General features: G+C 38.7%; 1 protein-coding gene across 1 annotated transcript in view; it reads right to left on the reverse strand.

The window, feature by feature from the left end:
* Positions 1 to 20,643, reverse strand: part of TTC27 (tetratricopeptide repeat domain 27) — an 83,470-nt gene that overhangs the window by 15,237 nt on the left and 47,590 nt on the right. The window contains exons 11-15 of the mRNA XM_026695524.2: positions 18,677 to 18,772; positions 13,737 to 13,859; positions 8,076 to 8,303; positions 4,520 to 4,618; positions 2,719 to 2,771 (exon numbers count right to left, since the gene is read on the reverse strand). Of these exons, the coding sequence (XP_026551309.2) occupies positions 2,719 to 2,771; positions 4,520 to 4,618; positions 8,076 to 8,303; positions 13,737 to 13,859; positions 18,677 to 18,772 (599 nt within the window). The remainder of the gene's footprint in view (positions 1 to 2,718; positions 2,772 to 4,519; positions 4,619 to 8,075; positions 8,304 to 13,736; positions 13,860 to 18,676; positions 18,773 to 20,643) is intronic.

Consider the following 20,643-nt stretch of genomic DNA (forward strand, 5'->3'; position numbering starts at 1 on the left):
TACAATGGTTTAAACTTTTCTGAGATGAATCTTGTTGGAACTTCCTGGGTTATTATGCATCAATTTAATTCGTTTCTCCTCACTTAGCAAAGAGAAACCTAACAGCAGAGCCCACTCATTTTTGCTGTCCTAAAGCCCTTAAAATCTTAATAAGGTACACTTCATTCCTGCCAAAAAGGAAACCAACCAAGCAACCAAATATATTTTTAAAACCAGAAAAAAATACTGTCCCAAATCATGCTATCTTGGAATTTGAGACTGACAGGGAGCTAGTCTGACTATGGTGGTTTTGGTATTGGCCAAACCAGGAGACTGTAAGTTCTAGGCCTCCCTTAGGCCTGAAAGCCAGGTGGATGATTTTGAGCCAGTCACTTTCTCTCAAACCAACCCACCTCATGGGGTTGCTGTTATGCAGAAAATAGGAGGCACGTTTAGGTATGTTTGCTGCCTTAAGTTAACCACAGGCTGTTTTTAAGGCAGGAAAAAAAGGAACAGCAACAATGACAAAAACAGTAATAGTCTTTTGAAACAAACTGTCATTGAGTCATGGTCTTGTGGCATCTGCAAATCTGGACCTGTAGCCAATGAACCTTTATCCTAACAACTGAGCTGAATTATCAGATGTTTCCCAGTCATATTCTCAAAGATTATCACAACTGGTTTGGACTGAGCAAATACAGGCATTGGTTCAAAGATATCTAATGATTACTTTTAAAGAGGCGATTAACTGGAAAGTTTCTTTAGGCTATTTCTATATTAACATTGAAAGTTGCTGAAAAAGACATTTCTTTCAAGAGGACACTTGAGCATCTTGGAATCTCTTTGCATCTATTATCTGTTCCTTGCAATCTCTGAGGCAACTGCATCTTTCAGCCTGCTTATTCCATAAATATGTCTAAAGACCTCTTGAACTTATTTATGGCTTTTGGTTCGATGCACCCTCTTAGCAATTTGTTTCCTGTGTATACAATACTTTGTAAGCTCCTTACTGGTTTTCTCATTTTTTTAGTTTCTTTTGAGAAAGCTGATAAATTGTTTTTCATGATGTAAAGAAAAAAAAAGATAAAAATACCCTTTAGCTTGTTTTCTGAAGATGCATTTCTTTAAGCAGAAGATTAATGGAACACAGTCTAAGCAACAAAAATTATCTTGACAAGTGACTTATGTTTCTGAAAAACTGAAAGCCGTTTTATCAAGAAGATATCCAACCGAATTATTTTTACATAAATGAAACAATCATACAGAATTAAGATATCAAGTCCACTCGTAAGATTTATGTAAGGTACATTTCTAGGAAAATGAAAAGATAACTTATTACTGAACAGCCAATTTTCACAATGAGTGTTGGAACAACACTGCAAATACAAATCATTAGCTATATCACCTGTTGAAAACAAGATAGTCTTGTTTTAGGACAGGATTATGGTTTAAATAATAATGGTGCTATGCATTTAAATATCAGTAGTCACCTTCCCTCTTGCCAGCTGCGCATTATTTGAACTATTTCATAACAAAAATAGGACCCTGAAGTCTTCATTAAACCTCAATAGCAAAGTCAGATTAAACAGCTAACATGAAATGTACAGAAAGTCCTCGACTTACAACATTTCATTTAGTGACTATTCGAAGTTACAACAGCACTGACAAAAGTGACTTAAGACTGTTTTTTACACTTATGACCATAACATCCCCATGGTCATGTTATCGAAATTCAGATCCTTGGCAACTGGTTCATATTTATGACAGTTGCAGTGTCCTAGGGGTCATGTGATTCCCCTTTTGTGACCTTCGGACAAGAAAACTTAACAACTGTAGTGATTCACTTAATAACTGTAGCAAGAAAGGTTGCAAAATAGGTCAAAATTCAAATAATTGTCTCGCTTAGTAACAGAAATTTTGGGCTCAATTGTGATTGTAAGTCAAGGACTATCTGCAATGATAATGATACAGTTGTAATGTTGATGTGCTGATATGACAAAAATATAACTTCCAAATTGGTTATGGGTTGGAACTATGGGAATTCTAGTGCAATAAATCTGGAAGATACTATATGGCAGGGGTGTCAAACTCATGGTGTCACGGCAGTGTCATGTGACGTATCAGGACTTTTTCCCCCTTCGCTAAACTGGATGTGGGCATGGCCAGTGCGTGACGCATCCAGCTTGTGGGCCGAGAGTCTGACATCCCTGCTATATGGGGTACAGTCCCGGATGTGGGTGCTTCTATAATACTTTGCTTCCTGGCCTTTTTCCCAGATTTGTTGCATTAGAATCCCCACAGTTACCACCCATAACCAATTTCTAGTTGTATTGTATGTGTGTGAGATGTATGTACATATGTGCATATATATGTATATATATATGTATGTAAAAAACATATGCTGGGTACAGATAGACCTCCCATTACCAGTTTCACTGTGAACCTGAAATCCTAATTAACTGTGCAATATTTTTTTTACTGTAACATTTGTGAGTGTGGTGAGATCTAAAGAGTTGCCTTTCTTTCCAAAAGTTTTTTTTTTCATGATATAATCTCTGACATTCTAATGATATTTATGGTGGGAGGCCAAATGAGAGAGCTTGGGTTTGTGGTGATAAAGGGGATCCTGAAGGCAGTATGTTCAGAAGCTGAATGTTATTCCGGAAAGGCCAGAGTTAGAGGAAACCAGGGCTGTTTACTTTGGAAAGAAGAATTACAAAACCACTTTGATGCACTTACTTCTGTTTCAATCTGATATATGCAGTAGATAGATTGTTCCAAGCCTCTGCATTCTACAGTCAAAATACACACAAAAATGTTAGCATTAAACTGTCACAGAAGGGATAAATATTTAAAAGCAAATACATAAACACACTTTTCTCCACAAGCAATGCTGTTCTACTAGCCAATATTTATACAAGCACAAATATTGAATTTATATCATCAAATGTGCGCAAATCAACCATTTATAAGAGAGTTTCAAACATATATCACTGACACCTGTTAGGATATGCAAAGCTCAAGTACCCTGAAGGAGGTTCTGATGCAAGCAACAGATGCAGATAGAAGAACAGACAGAATAGAAGAATAAACAATGGCAATGTGGCCACAGAATATTTTATTTTTGTTTCTCAAATAATGATTTTGGGAAGTGTTTTTACCTGGAATAACGCCCATCAGCTGTTCCAGGCTCTGGGAATCACCGCCACCCACTGCCACTGTCTATTGTTGCCTCCGCACGCCCCATTTTCAGCCTCTGCATGTCCCATTTTCGGCCTTCACATGCTTCATTTTCAGCTTCCGCATGTCCCATTTTTGGCCCATTCCAGGTGGCGGTGATCACCTCCACTGCCGCCTACTGACATCAAACGGCGGTGGTGATCCCTGCTGCCTGGAACGGGCCTAAAACAGGATGCGCGGAGGGCGAAAATAGGACATGCGGAGGGTGAAAATAGGGCGTGCGAAGGCAGCGATAGGCAGCGGCAATGGGCAGCAGCGATTGCCACAGCCTGGTGACAGCTGATGGGCGGTATTCCGGGAAGCCAATCCAACTGCCAATCAGCTGCTCGTGCTAAATCAGGCTGTGCTGAAGATGACCAGCTGTTTGTTGTTTACTGTAAGGTGGCAAATTGTTGGGAGGCAGAGACAGATTTTTTTTCTTGTTTTCCTCCTCTAAAACTAATTGTATCTTATAATCCGAAAAATACGATATGTTTTTCAGTTTTAATGGACAAAATCCCATACGAGAACAGTTTTTAAAGGTTTTGGCTACCCTGTGAGCATTTGGCACTTTTAAATTTGCCCATTACATATATGTACGCGTATAACTGGTGCATTGTGACATATGTTGTACATGCATATACAGTGCATCTGCACATAATTAGGGCACGTAAGACACTTTGTAACATATATGCACTATGCAGTTGGGTAGGTGCAGTGAGATCTGAAGAACTCAACTGATCTCTACAGATAGTCCTTGACTTATGACCACAATTGAGCCCGAAAGTGAGATTTGCCCCGTTTTACGAACTTTCTTGCCACAGCTCTTAAGCAAATCATTGCAGTTGTTAAATTAGTAACACCAGTTAAGTGAATCTGGCTTCCCCACTGACTCTGTCAGTCCAAAAAGTTGCAAAACTTAATGACCCCATGAGACTGCAAACATCATAAACACGAGCCAGTTGCCAAGCATCAGAAGTAACCACAGGGATGCTGCAATGATTGTAAGTGTGAAAAAGTGGTCATAAGTCACTATTTTCACTGTCATTGTAACTTCAAATGGGCACTAAATGAATGGTTGTGAGTCAAGTACTATCTCTATAACAATTCCTCCATGGCTGTTAACGGCTGCTTTTTTTTTCCTGCAATGAACCTTTTTCTGATTCTCAAACATAAACTCATAGAGAGATTCACCAATTTTATATATTCCATAAAATGTAGGAAATGATAATAAAAGTGTTGCTTTTCCTTCATTTACTTACATCAGGTTCAACATTTAATCAAAGCACACCTAAGTGTTGCTTTTCCTTCACTTACTTACATCAGGTTCCAACATTACACAGCGCTGAAAAGCCCGAGAAGCACCTTCGTAGTTTTCCAATGCTAAATAGGCACAGCCTAAGGAAAACCACACCCCCAACTGAAAGAAAAATAAAACAAAATGGATCAAAGAAGCATTTCCCAACCTAACATCTCCCTCACTAAATAATTATCCAAATTTTTAAAGTCACATACTTGGGCACAAATAGGTCCAATAAAAAGACACCCCATGCATTTCCTCATTCCTCGGGAATGACTTAATATGGATTTCCCCATTGGACAAAAAAACCTTATTTGAAGCATAATTTCTAGGTGCAGAGCTGGGTTCCCCAGAAGGGAACATTACATATATATTCAATTTCAAGTTATATAATGAAAAGCCTAACATTTTATATGCAGAATGGCCTGGTTCCGTTATAACAACTGGGGTCTAATAAACCAGGAAGAGGCAGATTTCAGGTTAGTCCGATCTACTTTGTTCTTTTTCTAGAATATCTAGATGCTTCTTGAGTCAAATGCAAAGACATGCATTTAAAATTAAAAGTGCTCTGGTTCCAGAAGTTTGTCCTAAAAAACCAGAACTTTAATGGCACTAACACTGTTAGGGAAAGCAATTTAATTTAGAACATCTTGTCATTATTGTGAACCTACTTAGAATTTAAAAAAAGACTGTTTACTATCTGTTGGAAGTCACACAGAAATAAAGCAGAAATTTTCAGTATACTCTCTAGAATAAATCTTAAATCTAAGCCAAGTGTGTGTTAGCCACTTCCCTCTTCATCCCTCTTTTCATCTTCCTACTGGCTATGTCAGCTTTTTAAGTCATGGCTTCTTATAATTTCCACATTGTAAAGCTAGGTTATCTTTTCACATCAAGAAATTTAACACTGAAATCCTAAAATAATTCTTGGTCATTTTTACATGGAATTGGATTGATGCCCCTAGGTTGTCTGCACCTTATTTTTGCAGATAGTAATGTGAAGTTGAAAATAAATTTCTTAAGATGTACAAAATTATACCACTGAATGTGTGTGTGTGTGTGTGTGTGTGTGTGTGTGTGTGTAGGTATAGGCAGGGGTGGGCTTCAAAAAATTTAGCAATGGGTTCTCTGCCCGGTTGCTGGGTTGGCGTGGCCATGGTGGGCGTGGCCTAGTTGGCCTCCTGTACCACGGGGGTGTGTGTGCGTTTTTGCCCTCCCAGGCCTCCAGAGGCTTTTCTCGAGGGCAAAAATGGCCTCCCTGGGCTCTAGAGGCTCCCTGGAAGCTGGAAACGGGCCCATTTCTGGCCTTCTCGAACTTCTGAAAGGCCCATTTTCCCCCTCCCCGAGCTGCTGCATGTATCCTGCACTTATCTGCATCCAAAATGGGCTGTGTGGGGACTCCTGGGAGGGGAGCAGCAGGGTGGACAGGGCCAATCAGGAGTGGGATTTGGGGGTTCTCCGAACTGCACAGAATCTTAGCTAGAGGCTCTCCCAAACCTCTGTGAACTCCCAGCAGCCCACCCCTGGGTATGGGTATCACTGATGATTTAATCACTCCATGGAACCACCTAACTGTTTTTTTTAAAGGATTAGGTCATATATGGAATGCATCATCCCAGATTACCAGCCATGCCAGGTAGGACTGATGTAAACTGAAATACAATAACATTCGTAGATTTCATCCCATTCTACAATATAGGGTTTGAAGTGGTTCTAGCTCCTTGCAGATTTATACTCCTTTTTTTTTCTTCATGACCCGATCTCAGCATCCATCAGAAGGGAGTTTGCTTCAATCTCCTTAATCACGAAACAGACAACTGATTTTTCTCAGGCTGTTTTATTTGGAAATGGAATCCAGATTAAAGGACAATGCTCTTCTTTTGAACTTTTTATCTTCTTAGAAGAGGCAGGATTAGAGTAATTTTATAGAAATATGGGCGTTTTTCCCATGATAAAAAGGGTATGCCACAGAACTGCAGGAAATGTGTTTAAGTTATCTTTGCACATTTCAGAAGGAGGCCTTAGAGAGGGCCAACAGAGAGAAAATTGCAGAAGAATATAAAGAGTGAGAGAAGCCACAACTTCCGGAGGCAATTATGGAATGGGATCTGGTAAATCACTCAGAGCTGTGAAAAACCAGAGGCCTTTCATAATCACAACTTTTAGAGAAAGGGTTCTGTTTCCCTGAATTTCAATAGCTAGCATGAGATGTTATTTCCAATAAAATCCTCTTCCCAAAGCAAGCATCTTAATGTGTTTGTGAAAGAACTGGCTTAATACTAAGATCCTCATAAAGATAGAACCATTAATTAAGACTTTCTCCCAAAATTCCTGTTCCTGTTTTTCAGACTGGGAGCTACTCTCAGAAGATGGCATTAACAGCTTTCTTTCTTTCTTTCTTTCTTTCTTTCTTTCTTTCTTTCTTTCTTTCTTTCTTTCTTTCTTTCTTTCTTTCTTTCTTTCTTTTTCAATATATTGCCATCTAACAGCTTTGTTTGTTTGTTTATTTATTTAAATTTTTATATGCCACTTACAGCAAGTCAAGGAAGTTTACAGGAAATAAAAACACAATTTAAAAGAAATTAAAATAATAAAATAACCCTCTCCCATCCCCTCACCCTTGGCAACAACACACACACCAGCCATTTTATGGGCTCTATCCTGCTCTGCATTCCCCAGATCCACTGGCAGAACCACATCTTTTTTTTTTAGATAAAGTTTTTTTATTTTTAAACACAAACATACACATACAAAAACAAAAAACAAAAACATAAAATCCTCTGCCATCTTATATACATACAGTGTGTCAGTTGGTTACGTATCTTTTGTGCTATACTTTTGTAGTCATTTACTCACAATCTATATCAATCTTCACATTGTCAAACTAACATATGTTTATATATTTATCAGTTATTAATCATCCATGGCTAAACTATTTATTCCATTGTTTTATACAAGATGTTCCACATTTTATCTTAAAAGCAGAACCACATCTTCAGAGCCTTCTGAAAGGGTGTCAGAATGGGGGCCAATTTAATTTCCGGAAGGATGATGTCCCAAAGGGAGGCAGCCACCACCAGATGTATCTCCTTAGGGGATGGGACCTGCAACATTCCTTGCCTCCCGTTTAGAATATCTGCCCACAAAGGCAAATGGCAGCTGTATTCTCAACATACTTTTCTGTCTTTTCAGTTTTAAAATCCTGTCAAGGCATAACTGTCTCTCACTCTCAAGAAGGTACAGGGGAAGACGGTAGAACTAGAGGCTGCCTTTTCTTAAATGGTCCCCCAAGGGACACTGAGGAAATAAAAGATCTTCAGCTGCTACAGTGCAAGAGAACGGCAAACTTTGAACTAAAGGAACAGCATCAAAATTTAATTTTTTCACCAGAAATTTTGAGGATGTTATCTACTGAAAAGGGGGCAATGATCCTGGCACTTATGTTTTTTTTATTTACAAAATGTATGACACCTGAACTCCATGACCAAAGAAATGCTGCCTTATGGCACTTCAGTTATCAGGCAGAGTATTTACGAAACCAAGTTACAAATTGTTTTAAGGAGCTAAAGTTGCTTACCTGCATTGGGTTAATCTTTACAGAATGCTCAAAGCACTCTATGCATTCTCTGAAATTCCGGTTGCGAAGGTAAAGGAGGCCCTTTGAGCGCTGAGCTCTGGCACTGCGGTGGTTAGACAGTTCCCAAGCTTTGTCATAATATGAATGGTCTTTAAGAACATCTCCAAGCAGGCAGTATAATCCGACTGTTTCTTTCTTCTCTAACTCCTGCCTTAAAATTTCTTCTGCCTATGGGTAAAAAAAGAAAATAGGGAATGAAAGAAGAAATGGAAGGAGGAACCTAGAATCCAGGCACTGCCAGTGTTCTACTGTTAGCCATAAATGTAATTTGTTTCCATTTTCTGCAAGATCTTAGGTTGAAAATGCCAGAAATTGTTGCAAAGACAGTGCTTAACTTACTCCTCCTAGCATCCATTTGAGGTTGCTGCCACTGTTTAGTGATTGTTCCATTTTCAAAAGTCACTATTGAAAATCTAATCAAGCACTGAACTGAAACTACAAATAAAATAACTTACAAGAGTTTTACTAGGAGGAATTGGGGCAGCATCTTCAGATACGTGACTTCTTCTCCCTTAGCAGGTATCAACACTATTTCGTATTAGCTTTAAATTCATAATAATATCTGTAACTTTGTTATATTGTCCCTTAATAATAAGATGGTTTTAGCAATGCGCTGGCCTTAAAATACATTTTGCAACTAAAACGACTATGGAAGAAAAACAAGCAGAGAATGGGATGCAAAGCCTATAAAATAAACAAGAAGGATTATTAAAAATGAAAACTGCACAATCTGCACCAGACTTACTTGTCAGGAAGAATTATTAACCTTTGCAATCAGAAAGAAAGAAACCCCAGCATGCTAGTACTGTGAAGAATTTAAAAACCTACAGATACTCTTTTTTTTTCTTGTTTTCTCTTCCGCTTCAGAGCCATAGTCTGCACTGTAAATAAACATTTCAGAAGTAAAAAGTGCACTGGGAACTGCTTCTTTATCCCATCTTTGCAAAATACTTTCAAATTTAGGTCAGTGTATTTTAGAAGAGCCAGCCAGCACAGTAATAACGTTTTATGTTCAGATTCACAAAACTACATTTTCTAAGCTGACCTGGAACTAAAACTGCCGTGAATTCATTATCAACTCCAAAGGAAAGAAAATAGGACATAGCTCAGTGGTACAACTAACAGGGATTGAGAAAATGTCATTCTCTGTCTTGGCATCGCCAAATAGAAGGTGATGAAAGAACAGAGCTAGCCTAACCAGAAAGAAGAGGAAATTTACAAGATTATTTGGCAAGAGAAATAGTCATCCTTTGGTAATATATTTGTTCAATACAACACAGGAACATATTCTCAAGTGGCTTAAAACCTTGCTAAGCTTGACTTGTTGAGTGATATAAAAGAAGGTAACTAAGCACAATTATTCCCATATACATTTACCGTAAGACGCTTCGAAGTATAAGACACACCTAGCTTTTGGGGAGGAAAACAAGGGGGGGGGAAAATCTGCCTCTGCCTCCCAGCAATTTGCCTCCTTGCAGCAAACAGTGAACAGCTTGGTCAGCTTCAGCACAGCCTGATTAGCACAAGCAGCTGATTGTTGGTTGGATTGGCCTCCTGACGATCAGCTGTTTCAGGCTGCAGGGATCACCATTGCCTATTGCTGTCTCCGCACGCCTCATTTTCGGCCTCTGCATCCCGTTTTCAGCCTCTGCACACCCCATTTTTGGCCTTCGTGTGCCCCATTTTTGGCCCATTCCGATCCCCACCACCTAGCCAGAAGCAAAAAGGCAGAGAAGGGGCACAGCTGTATAGCTGGTCAGCGGGGATGAGGAGGAACTGCCTTCCTCACTGTATCCCAGGGCATCCACTGTATCCCAGGGCATCCATGGCACTGACTGCCATGGAGGCTGGAGAGGCTACTCACAAAGAGGCAGCCATTCCTCGCTATTTATCAGCATGCTGAGCAAAGCGATGCTGGAAACAATTCATCCATTTCTTGCCATGCATCTGATCGTGCCTCTTGTGTTTGGAATCTTGTCTCTGTGACTAGACTTGGACTTTACTTCTCAAACTTGGACTTTGGTTCCGTGATTTGTCCTCCAACCATGGACTTGGCTTGAGACTCTGAACTAGGGGGTGACTTTAAGGATTTCCCCTGTGTTCTCAGGCTCAAGGATTGGACTCATTGGTTTTTGTGCTGGTTCCTGTGTAGGGTGAATCTTGGGTGATACCATCTGGGGCTGGCGAAGCCTCAATAAAGACTTCACACCGTGTGTGTGTGTTTGTTTATTTGTTTGTGTATATGTATATGTGTGAATGAGCAGGACAGGACATGGGGCTATAGAATCATTGGGCATCGATCGTCTCATCCAGCTGCCATTCCCTTCAGGCCTCTACTTCAGCCATTTCTATTTCTAAGCAGTACTTACTGAATTTATCCAAATAAAAAGAATTCTTAAGAAGTAGGAAATACATGGCCTTCAGGTTGATATGATTTTTATGTTGCCATTTTAACCCTTTCACAAACGTTTTGATGAAAGAACAACAATTTTGCATTGACATGGATTCTTTGGTTTGTAATTACCATACTTAGGAATTGCAAATAATGGCTACAGTATGTTAGGCAGACTTGTGGCTGTTAATAAGTATGTTCTTAAAACCAACAAGAATTACCCGATGTCTGAAGTATGAAAATACACACTTTGTTGCTCCACATACCTAGTTGTTTGAAGAGCAAACTGGGTGGATATAGATGACATTGGATGGGTGCCTATGACATCCTGTTTGATTTCCAAACAGTCTACGATTCCTGCATTTGGGGACTGTTGGGATGGGATGGGATGGGATGTATTTTTCTATAATGTTTTAAAGATCACAGAATTTGGATTTCTTGTTTTGGTGGTATGCAACCGTCAGGATGTTACATCCTAAATATTTGTTAATTTCTCACCCAGAACAGTCTAAAGGTTGGTAAAAGATGCTGGAGGAAGCGCTCTGTTTGGCAGCCCACACTAAACATTTGAAAGTGGTTTTGAGATTAATGTGGCAGCCAGAGAATGGTCTAACTCCGACCAAATACCAGGGATAACATGGAGCACTTCTGTTCAATGGTACGCCTTCCAACCATAGCACTGTTTAGAAATGGAATTTGAATCAACAGTCCATTGGGAGCAATTAGACTGGAGAATTTTTCATATCCAGACTGCCTTTTTCATTTCACTGTTCCTTTCTATAGGAAACTTGGAAATATTGCAAATATATATCTTGAGCTTCTAATTCTTGCAGAGAATTTGTTTAAAAAAACCCTATGAGTTTACAGCTGTGCAATAAAAACACTTGTTTAAAATATTAACTCTCTAAGCATCTTTAAAAATATAGCATAGCTGAGGTTACTATGGATTAATATCAGTACCAGCCTCCTTCACATATCTTGATAATGGCAGTAATATAATTCAATGTTGGTGAGAAATTGAAATTATCATGACCTAGAATTATGACTTGTTTAATAGCAATAGAACTTAAACTTATACACGGCTTCATGTGCTTTACAGCCTTCTCTAAGCAGTTTACAGAGTCAGCATATTCCTCCCAACAACAATCTGGCTCCTCATTTTACTGACTTTAGAAAGATGGAAGGTTGAGCCAGTGAGAATCGAACTGCCAAACTGTTGGCAGCAATCAGCAGAAATATCCTGCAGTACTGCATTCTAACCACTGCGCCACCATGGGCCATTAGCCATCTAATTCTGAATATAGGTCTAACATGGGATATCCTATCAAAACATACAGATTGCTAACGAAACACTGATTACCAAAGATAATTCAGATAAAAGCACAGAATTAAGTGGAAAATAAGGGATAATATTAGAGAAAAATAGCAAGACAACACCAGCAAACCAATCTGGAAATGATTTACACCCCTCCCCCCAACCCATCAAATTATTTTGTAGGAATCGTATCAGAATGTTCACGTAGCTCTCTCTTCTCCCTTAGTTCTCCATTTCTCTGCCTTGACCTAGAGAATCACAGAACTGGATGGGGCCAATTAAATGATTCGTGCCTTGTTCAGTGCTCCATTTAAAGCAACCCTGAGAGACAGCTCTCTACTTCTGAACAAAGAAGAATCTGTTACCTCCCTTGAACTGCTTCTGCATCAGGAAGCTATACCTGCCATTCACCCAGAACCTATTTCCCACGACCTATTCTATGTTCTGTGATCTGGAACAACAGAGGACAGGCCTTGCCTTTATTCTGTGGGATTCCCTGCCCTCCCCCAACATTCGAAATGGGCTATAATATTATCCCCTCCAGTGCCTTTTCTGAATTCTTCCAAACTGTCTTTTAAAACTTAGTTTTCTATGTCCTGATTCTTTATGTTGTCTTTTTTTTAGTATCCATCTGAATTTGACTGGTGTTCAGAATTAGACACAGTATTTTAAGGTGGAGGCTGATCAATGCAGAAAAGAATATTTAATGGGGCCCATGAGAGAAATGAAGCACATGCACAGACACCCAAAGTCATGGCCTTCCAAACAACATAGTGCTTTTAATGCTCTGTGAAGGAGTGCTTTGCTTATCTTGGCATTAATTGTGATGTTTGCCTTTTAAATACTTTCTTCAGCCCTGGACTGAGGCTTCCAGATCCTTCTTTTTTTCTCTCCCTTAAAGGAGGAGAAACATTATTCCTTCTCTAGCCATCTGGTATCTCATTAGCTAGATTTTTCAAAGACAGTGAATAGAAGGTTGGGGAAATCATTAGTAAGCTTCTTCAGTAAGCTAGGAGGCAAACCCCCTTTTCCTGGAGTTAGGAACCCTGACTGTGTTTCTATCAAACTGACATTAGGATCCTGGTACTCCAACCTGCTCTTAAATTTGTTTGATGGTATCCCCTTTGGAGACCGAGCAAAAATAGAATTTCAGTGCTCCTACTTTTTTCCTGGAATTTATTGCCATTTTCAAATTTACTGCCATATTCAAATGTTCACTGAGCAGACATTATTTCCTTTGCTTCTTTTTTCTTATATTTAAATGTATTTGAAGAAAGTAGTTTTGATCTTAGCATTCCAAAGCAAATTTCTAATACCCACTCTACAAATCTAGCCCTTCCACAATTTTTCTTGACAAGATCTCCCCTTTTTCATCGCCTATGTACATCCTTTCTGATCTTCAAGCCTCCAGTGTGTGTGTGTGTGTGTGTATTTTTTTTTAATGAATCCTCATTGGCTTCATTTGCTCCCAGCCCTCCTTTGCTTTTAGTGTCTCCATTTTTTAGGAACTCCCACCCAATTTCTGCTCATTTTCTCAAGAATGTCTCCTGTCATGGAATCCTACTTATCACCAAGTTAATTACATTTTTTTTTCTTGAAGACTAATGTAAAACATGTAGCTACATTCAGTTTTGGTTCCCTCAAAAGCAAGAGATTTAATTTTAAAAAACTGTCCTTGTTTCTCTCTCCCCCGCCCCTTCATTTTCTTTGATCATCTTTTTTGACTTAAATGCTACTGCATTATTTGCAGTATACATATATATATATAACATATTATATATAACATATACAACTTTTGAAGTGGTAGATGTTGATGGGAAGAAAACCATATAGGTACAAAAGGTACAGCATGTTAAAAACATTAAAAACAGTAATCAGAGTGAAAGTACTTTACCTTCCCATGCTGGCCTGTTCTTTCATAACAGATAACAGCATCTTCCCACATTTCAAGCTTTTTGAAGAGCTGCAGAGCTGAAGAGGTACATCCAAGGTCAAAAAGTAAGCTTGCAAGTTGACGCTTCAAAGTAGAACATTGAAAAATTCAGTTACACATTTTTCTTTAGAACAACATTTAGCAGTGCTTACATGAATTTAGATTATAAAATAATTCAAAATGCTCAAAACAGTTCTCAAAGGTATGGAAAGTTTCTTTCTTTCTTTCTTTCTTTCTTTCTTTCTTTCTTTCTTTCTTTCTTTCTTTCTTTCTTTCTTTCTTTCTTTCTTTTCTTTCTTTCTTTCTTTCTTTCTTTCTTTGAAACCTGAAAAGTCTATTAAGTTTGCACTTGTAATTTCTCAAAATTAAAATTAGTAGAGATTGGCTATGGATTTTAAAAACTTTACTTACTCAAAATTACTCTAAACATGGAAGTAATGGCTCTTTCTCCATTTCCACATACTGGAACCGAAAGAAGAAATTGGGATATGCACACAAATAACCAACAATAAGGCCCATTGATACTGGCCAATATTGACTTTATCTGTCTAGAGTCTGGGTCACACTGACATTCTGTGATACAATCCTTTACTCAGAGACAATTAAGAAGGCTAACTAGGGACAGAGGGAAGAAAGTCTGGCCAGTTCATGTATGGAAACCAGCTATCAGTTAATGAAACAATTGAAATGAAATCCTGGATGACACATTAGAGGGAATTAATTCCAAGTTTATGTAGTAGTTACTCCACTTCAATATCTAGCCTTTAAAAGCAAAGGAAATCTGATTAAGAGACAGGGAAATAAAGCAAAGGAGCAGATAGGACATGGGCTCATGGTGCATTTAACAGTTACAAAATATGCTCCGAAAGAAACATAATATCTACAGCAATAAAGATTTACGTCTGTCTTCTAACAGGTATGCTTCAGATGTACTGAGTTGATAGACCCAATATATTTTGAGTAGACTGATTTATCCAATTGCTGATTGCTGGAAAGCAAGACACCGAAGCATGATGAGAATGAAAAATATCTACCATTTGAGCTGTCCTAATAAGCCCACGTCTCAGCAATGTCACTCAAATGGGGACCCAATGGGGAATTCCATACAGAAGGTGGCTGCTGGATTGATGGCGGGCTCCCCTCTCCTCCTTGCTCTCTGCTCTCCACCCTTCCATCTCTTCCTTATCCTGTTGCTGTTTTCTTGTTGTTTTCTTTTCCATAGCTTGTTTTATTGTTCTATTATTTTACTTCTCTTTTGTTTAGGCTCTTTTCATGTCTTCCTTTTCATTGCTGTAAAACACCTAAAGTAGCCCCAGGGTGAGAGTACCTAGAATAGCCCCGTGGTGAGATATGCAATGAATAAATTTAACAAAGAAAGAAAGAAAAGAAAATGACATTGGCTTCCTACAGCCACTCACCGCAAGAGACAGATATCACTAGCTATGACTATGTGCATGCAAGCTTCAGTGCCGCTCCGGCGCTTGACAGACTTGGACACCTCAATCCACAACCGAATATAGCTGAAATTGATCTAGCTGCTGTACACTGTACACTTGAGTTCATCTCTGTGGGAAAACTGTTGCCAAGTTTTCCCACAGCAACCTCTAGTTATTTGAAACAGATTAGTATTGAAGCATCTTAAGAATCTCCCTAGAGTCTTAAATGCTTCTTAAATGCCAAATCTTTCCATTCCAATGTAATCAACTTTCATCTTCCACCATAATCTCATTACATTACTGATTCAGTGTCCATGAGAAACCTGAAATGTCAAGATCTACCTCTCCAAAGGATTTGACTACCTGTCTTTTGTTGAACTATGGATTATTTAGGACCCATAGGACTGAGAATCGTCCTCCATTGACCCGTAGGGAACAAAAAAGTGCACACTCACATTGGCTTTAAAGGTCCCTTTCTCTCAAAAGGGACCTTGTGTTTCTTTTCTCTCTTACAACTTTCTCTATGGGGCTTTGATTCCACTTTCTGAGCCTGTCCTTGCACCTCTAAGGTTTATTCATTCTTAAGACTATCTTTTTTTTTCTCCTCCAAAAAACCAGACAGAACACAATAACAAAATTTGGAATCCTTCAAGAAATATGGAAACTGCTGAATTAGAAAATGCAAATTAGTATGATTCAAATTAGCATATTTGCCTTAGTATTCATATATTACGAAATTACAAATTCTGATATGTAGTGAAATGCTGTTTGAAACAATGTTGGGTAATAAACAGGGGTGAGATTCTACAGGTTCGTACCTATTCGCTAGAACCGGTTGTTAACATTCTAAGCAGTTCGGAGAACCGGTTGTTAGAAGCAATTACTGGCCTAATCCTGTAAAGAAGACAGGAAAGAAACATTCTGGTGTTGCTTACAGAAACTGCCTCTCTGTTAGCCCTTATTACATTCTTGGCAGGACTAGACTTCCTGTCTCAGGAACGTATCTGGAGTTTTCTTTTCCTCCTTTGCTGGTACTTTGCTTGTGTGGAGTGACCATTCAAAGTGACAATGGTACTGAAAAAAGTGACTTATGGCCGTTTTTCACACTTATGACTGTTGCAGCATCTCCACAGTCATGAGAGGCCAGGCGAGGAGATGCGTGCCTCGATGTGAGTGATGTTGAGTTGGCCACACCCAGGCAGTCACATGACCACCAAGCAATGCCCTCCAACTAAGCCACACCCACAGAACCGGTTGTTAAAAAATTTGAATCCCACCCCTGGTAATAAATTAATAAAGAATTAATGTTTTAAATGTCTTTAATGAATGTTTAGCTTATTAGTTTTTTAGAATAAATTCTTGGAAAGCAAACAACTTTGAAACTGCCAGGCCACCTGGCAAAAATGTTGAGCCCATAAAATTGGGCTCTCGTGGCAATGGTTCCCTTTTCTTCTTTTTCTACATTATTCTGCAATGTTTTATTCCATTTCTCTCTCTCTCTCCAAGCTCAGATTATCTTGAAGAATTACATACCCACACACAAACACTCCCACACACCAAGCCTTTAATCTCTCTCCTCACATTTTCTCCTGGGAGATGACTGCATACAATGAAATTAAACTGTTTAATTTTACTTGCTTAATAAATACTTCAGTTTTAAAATGAACATTTCTTCTTTTTGGTGACCTTTTGGGGACTTTATACAATATAGGGTATAACATTTAACCTGACTTGCCCTGGCTTTGCTAGCCCTTTTCCTCAATTGGTGACTAAATGGACGTTGTTGTTTGGAAATGGTACAGCAACGATTGGACACTATCTTCTTGCAGGATGTTTTTTCGACTTCCCATCCTAGCTTCAAGCGTGAAGGATTCATCTCAGTCTCTCATGACATATTACCCAGATTCAAGTGTGATTAGGTTTTTTGAAATTAGCCAAATTTGATTAGGAGCTGCCATATGCTATGACTTCATTGCAACCTTCACCCCTGGCCCAACACACACTGTGTGTGTGCATGCACAGAGACACAAAGTCTGTTCCGGAAACAGTTGAGAAAAAATCTTTACCAAAAATAGATAGCTCAACTGGACATAGCTCAGAGATTTTAAGATGTACTAAACGTTTGAGGGGGAATTAACATTTTATCCAGGCCCATAAAACAACAACAAATGAATTGTCTTCCAACTAGAAAGGGTCCAAATTTCAAGGTAAATGCCCCCCCAAATCACTGACAACTCTAACTGTAGTTTATTTATAGCAACAATATATTCTAGCCTCTATTGCCAGACTGCAAATCTTTGAGGACCATGCTAACTCTGAGCTGCCCATCCAGGATTAAATTCTAAAACAGGCTAGTGCACTTTTGAGGGTGGGGTTGGGATTTAGAGAATTAAAGTGAATTGTGAATGAATAATTATCTAAACAGTTTCCAAAGCTTTTAGCTTCACCCACCTGGGTAAAGACTTGCAGGCGAACAGATTCTAGATGAAGAAGAGACAAATATAAATTATATAAATGTATTTTAGCAAGCTGACCATTTTTACTTCCAGCTGCTCTCTTTTAGTACGTGAATGACATCTAGAAACAATATAGTTGATCTAGGATTTACCCAAGATTTATCCAAGATCAAGGAAAAACTATGGGCTGACAAGTAGGAAACAGGCAGACTGACAAGCAGGATTTCTGGAGACAAAAGAAACACAAAGATGAGTAAGATAATTGGATCACAGCCAAAAGTCCTAATGGATGCTGTTGACAAGATTTTTGCGAGTCCTTTCCTGGGTTTTTTGTTTTGTTTTTTCCACTTTGGGCTTCTGGGAGGCTACAAGAAGGGACAGAAAAGAGCCTGCTTATCAAGGTCAGCATGAGAAGATAGGGTACTTCACAGCAGCAATTCATATCTATGATTTATATGTAACAGTTTTGAAGATAAATATAAGAGAAATATATGCAAGGGCTGTGCTACTTATGCAATGGTGCACTTCAACTATTGTCAATAATAGATCACCAACAGAGCTCACAAAATTGGTTTGGCTTGGAGGAAAAAAGTCAAAGTGAAAACCACACTGGATTTTGTGAACTGGAAAGATTTCTGAAGGATTTTAAAACAAAAAGAAGGCAAAAAGAGTTTCTCCTGCGTCAAAGACAGACAAATGTGTTGGAAAAATTAAGGTCAAATTTCAAGGAACTCTCTAGGCCAATCTCTTGACAACTGACCAAGATTTTGACCAATTACAATTATAATTGGTGTGGCAACATTTGGTAATGTTGTTAATGCACAGTTCAAAAACACTGCCAGCTGGAATGCATCGTATTATTACAGAAGCCTACTATTTTTTATATAATAAGCCAGGTAAATAGATTTGCTATAGTACTTCATATAAAAATACAACAGGAGAAAATTTTCCCATTTCAGCATGCCTCATGCTTCATAAAAATGACATCTACAAATCAGTTATTTTATACCTGTATGGTCCAGTGTGGAGGAACCTGGCAACTGTAAAATATCTTCATACGTTCACAAACTGATGTTGTCTTCTCTTCAAATTGGTCTGTAAGTGCCTGAAAATCCAAAACATTTAAATATGTAATGCAATATACAATCTTAATAAGACCTGACTAACCCAATAAGTGAACAAACTAGCATTATCTGCTTAAAGCAACTAATATAGAAAGTATATATATATCAAACCAGGATAAGAGCAATAAATATAAGTACAAACTGGAGGGCTGGTTTGGTGTAGAGGATAAGGTGCTGGCTTAGAAACCAGGAGATTGTGAGTTCTAGACCTACCTTAGGCATGAAAGGCAGCTGGATGACTCTGGGCCAGTCACTATCTGTCTCAGTCCAATTCACCACAGAGAGTTGTTGTGGGGAAAGTAGGAGGAAGGAGGTTTATGCATGTTTGCTGGCTTGAGTTATTTACAAATAATAAAGATGGAATAAAAATCTCATAAATAAATAAATAAAGTGCCACTGTAAATGTCAAAAACTCAAAAGGCCTATCAAATGGCAGACCACTTCATAAGCAGAAAGCTAGGTAGCACATGTACATATAGTCCTTGACTTAAAAACAGTCATTATAGTGACTATTAAAAGTTACAATGGCACTGGGAAAAATGACTTATGATTGTTTTTCACATTTATGACTATTTCAGAAACCCTGTGGTCATGTGATTAAAATTGGGAACTGACTCATATTTATGACAGTTGCAATGTCTCAGCGTCATGTGATCGTAACCATCTGACAAGCAAAGTGTTCTGACCCAAACACTTTTCCAATAAAACAAACAATAACCAAAGAAAACAGAAACCTTTTAATGAGTCTTACGAATCCCTGGTTAAAAGGCTGCTACAAACTAATTAACTTTCATAAGCACAAACCTCGTCAAAACTGTGCGAGACTGCCATGAATCACAGGTAAGAAATATTTCACAACACAAAAGTCTTCAAATACCAACTTCAGATACTGTAATGTCCACGGGGCTGAGTTTCAAAACGTCTTTACTTCCTGCAAAGAATGTTCGCTTCACAGCTGGCTTTTATCTTCTTGAAGGAGGGGCCATTATCTTGCAGCCTTACTCCCGAGTCACCCATGCTGTTGCAGCTGCAGCTGCTCTTTCCTGTAAGCAATCCTGCATGCATGCGCACTTGGCACAGGCTCCTCGGGAACCTCATCGCTGCTGCCAGCCCCCACAATCTCTGAAGGCAGCAGTCCACTCCCTAATGGTCCTGGCCCCTCATCTGAGTCCTCACTCTCCTCAGATGTCCGCACCTGCTGCTGGCTAACCACAACACAAAGTCGATGGGGAAGCCAGATTCTCTTAACAACAGTGTTACTAACTTAACAACTGTAGCAGGAAATAGCAATAGCACTTAGATTGATATACCGCTTCACAGTGTTTTACAGCCCTCTCTAAATGGTTTCCAGAGTCAGCATATTGCCCCCAACAATCTGGCTCCTCATTTTACCAACCTTGGAAGGATAAGGCTGAGTCAACCTTGAGTGACTATCAGAAGATGACTTGTGTCATATTACTCTTAATGAACATCTAGTTCATAATTCCATAGTGCTCTATATTTGATAGATTGTCGGCCTCATACTAGCCTTTACATTCTCCTACATCTATCTAATGCTTGTACCTTCCCTTTAGACTTTGTTTATAAATACTTCTGTTTAATATCTTTTAGCTTTTTATAATTGCTATGTTTTAACTCTGATGTATTTTTATTTTTTTATGTTTTTTAGTTAACTGTATCCTACTCTCCTTATGCTATTTGACCATGATAAAGATTTGTCTTCATACTTAAAGGTATCAGTCACTGAATAAAATTATATTCAGAAGGATTCATTCTTTACAAAGGAAAAATTAAATATGTTTAATTTTAATTTCATTCAGCAGTGGCAGGCTCCTTGTATCCCTCAGATTTT

This window comes from Pseudonaja textilis, chromosome 1 (genome assembly GCF_049901715.1).
Source record: "Pseudonaja textilis isolate UNSWEBS1 chromosome 1, rPseTex1.2, whole genome shotgun sequence".
In the NCBI taxonomy this organism is placed as follows: domain Eukaryota; kingdom Metazoa; phylum Chordata; class Lepidosauria; order Squamata; family Elapidae; genus Pseudonaja; species Pseudonaja textilis.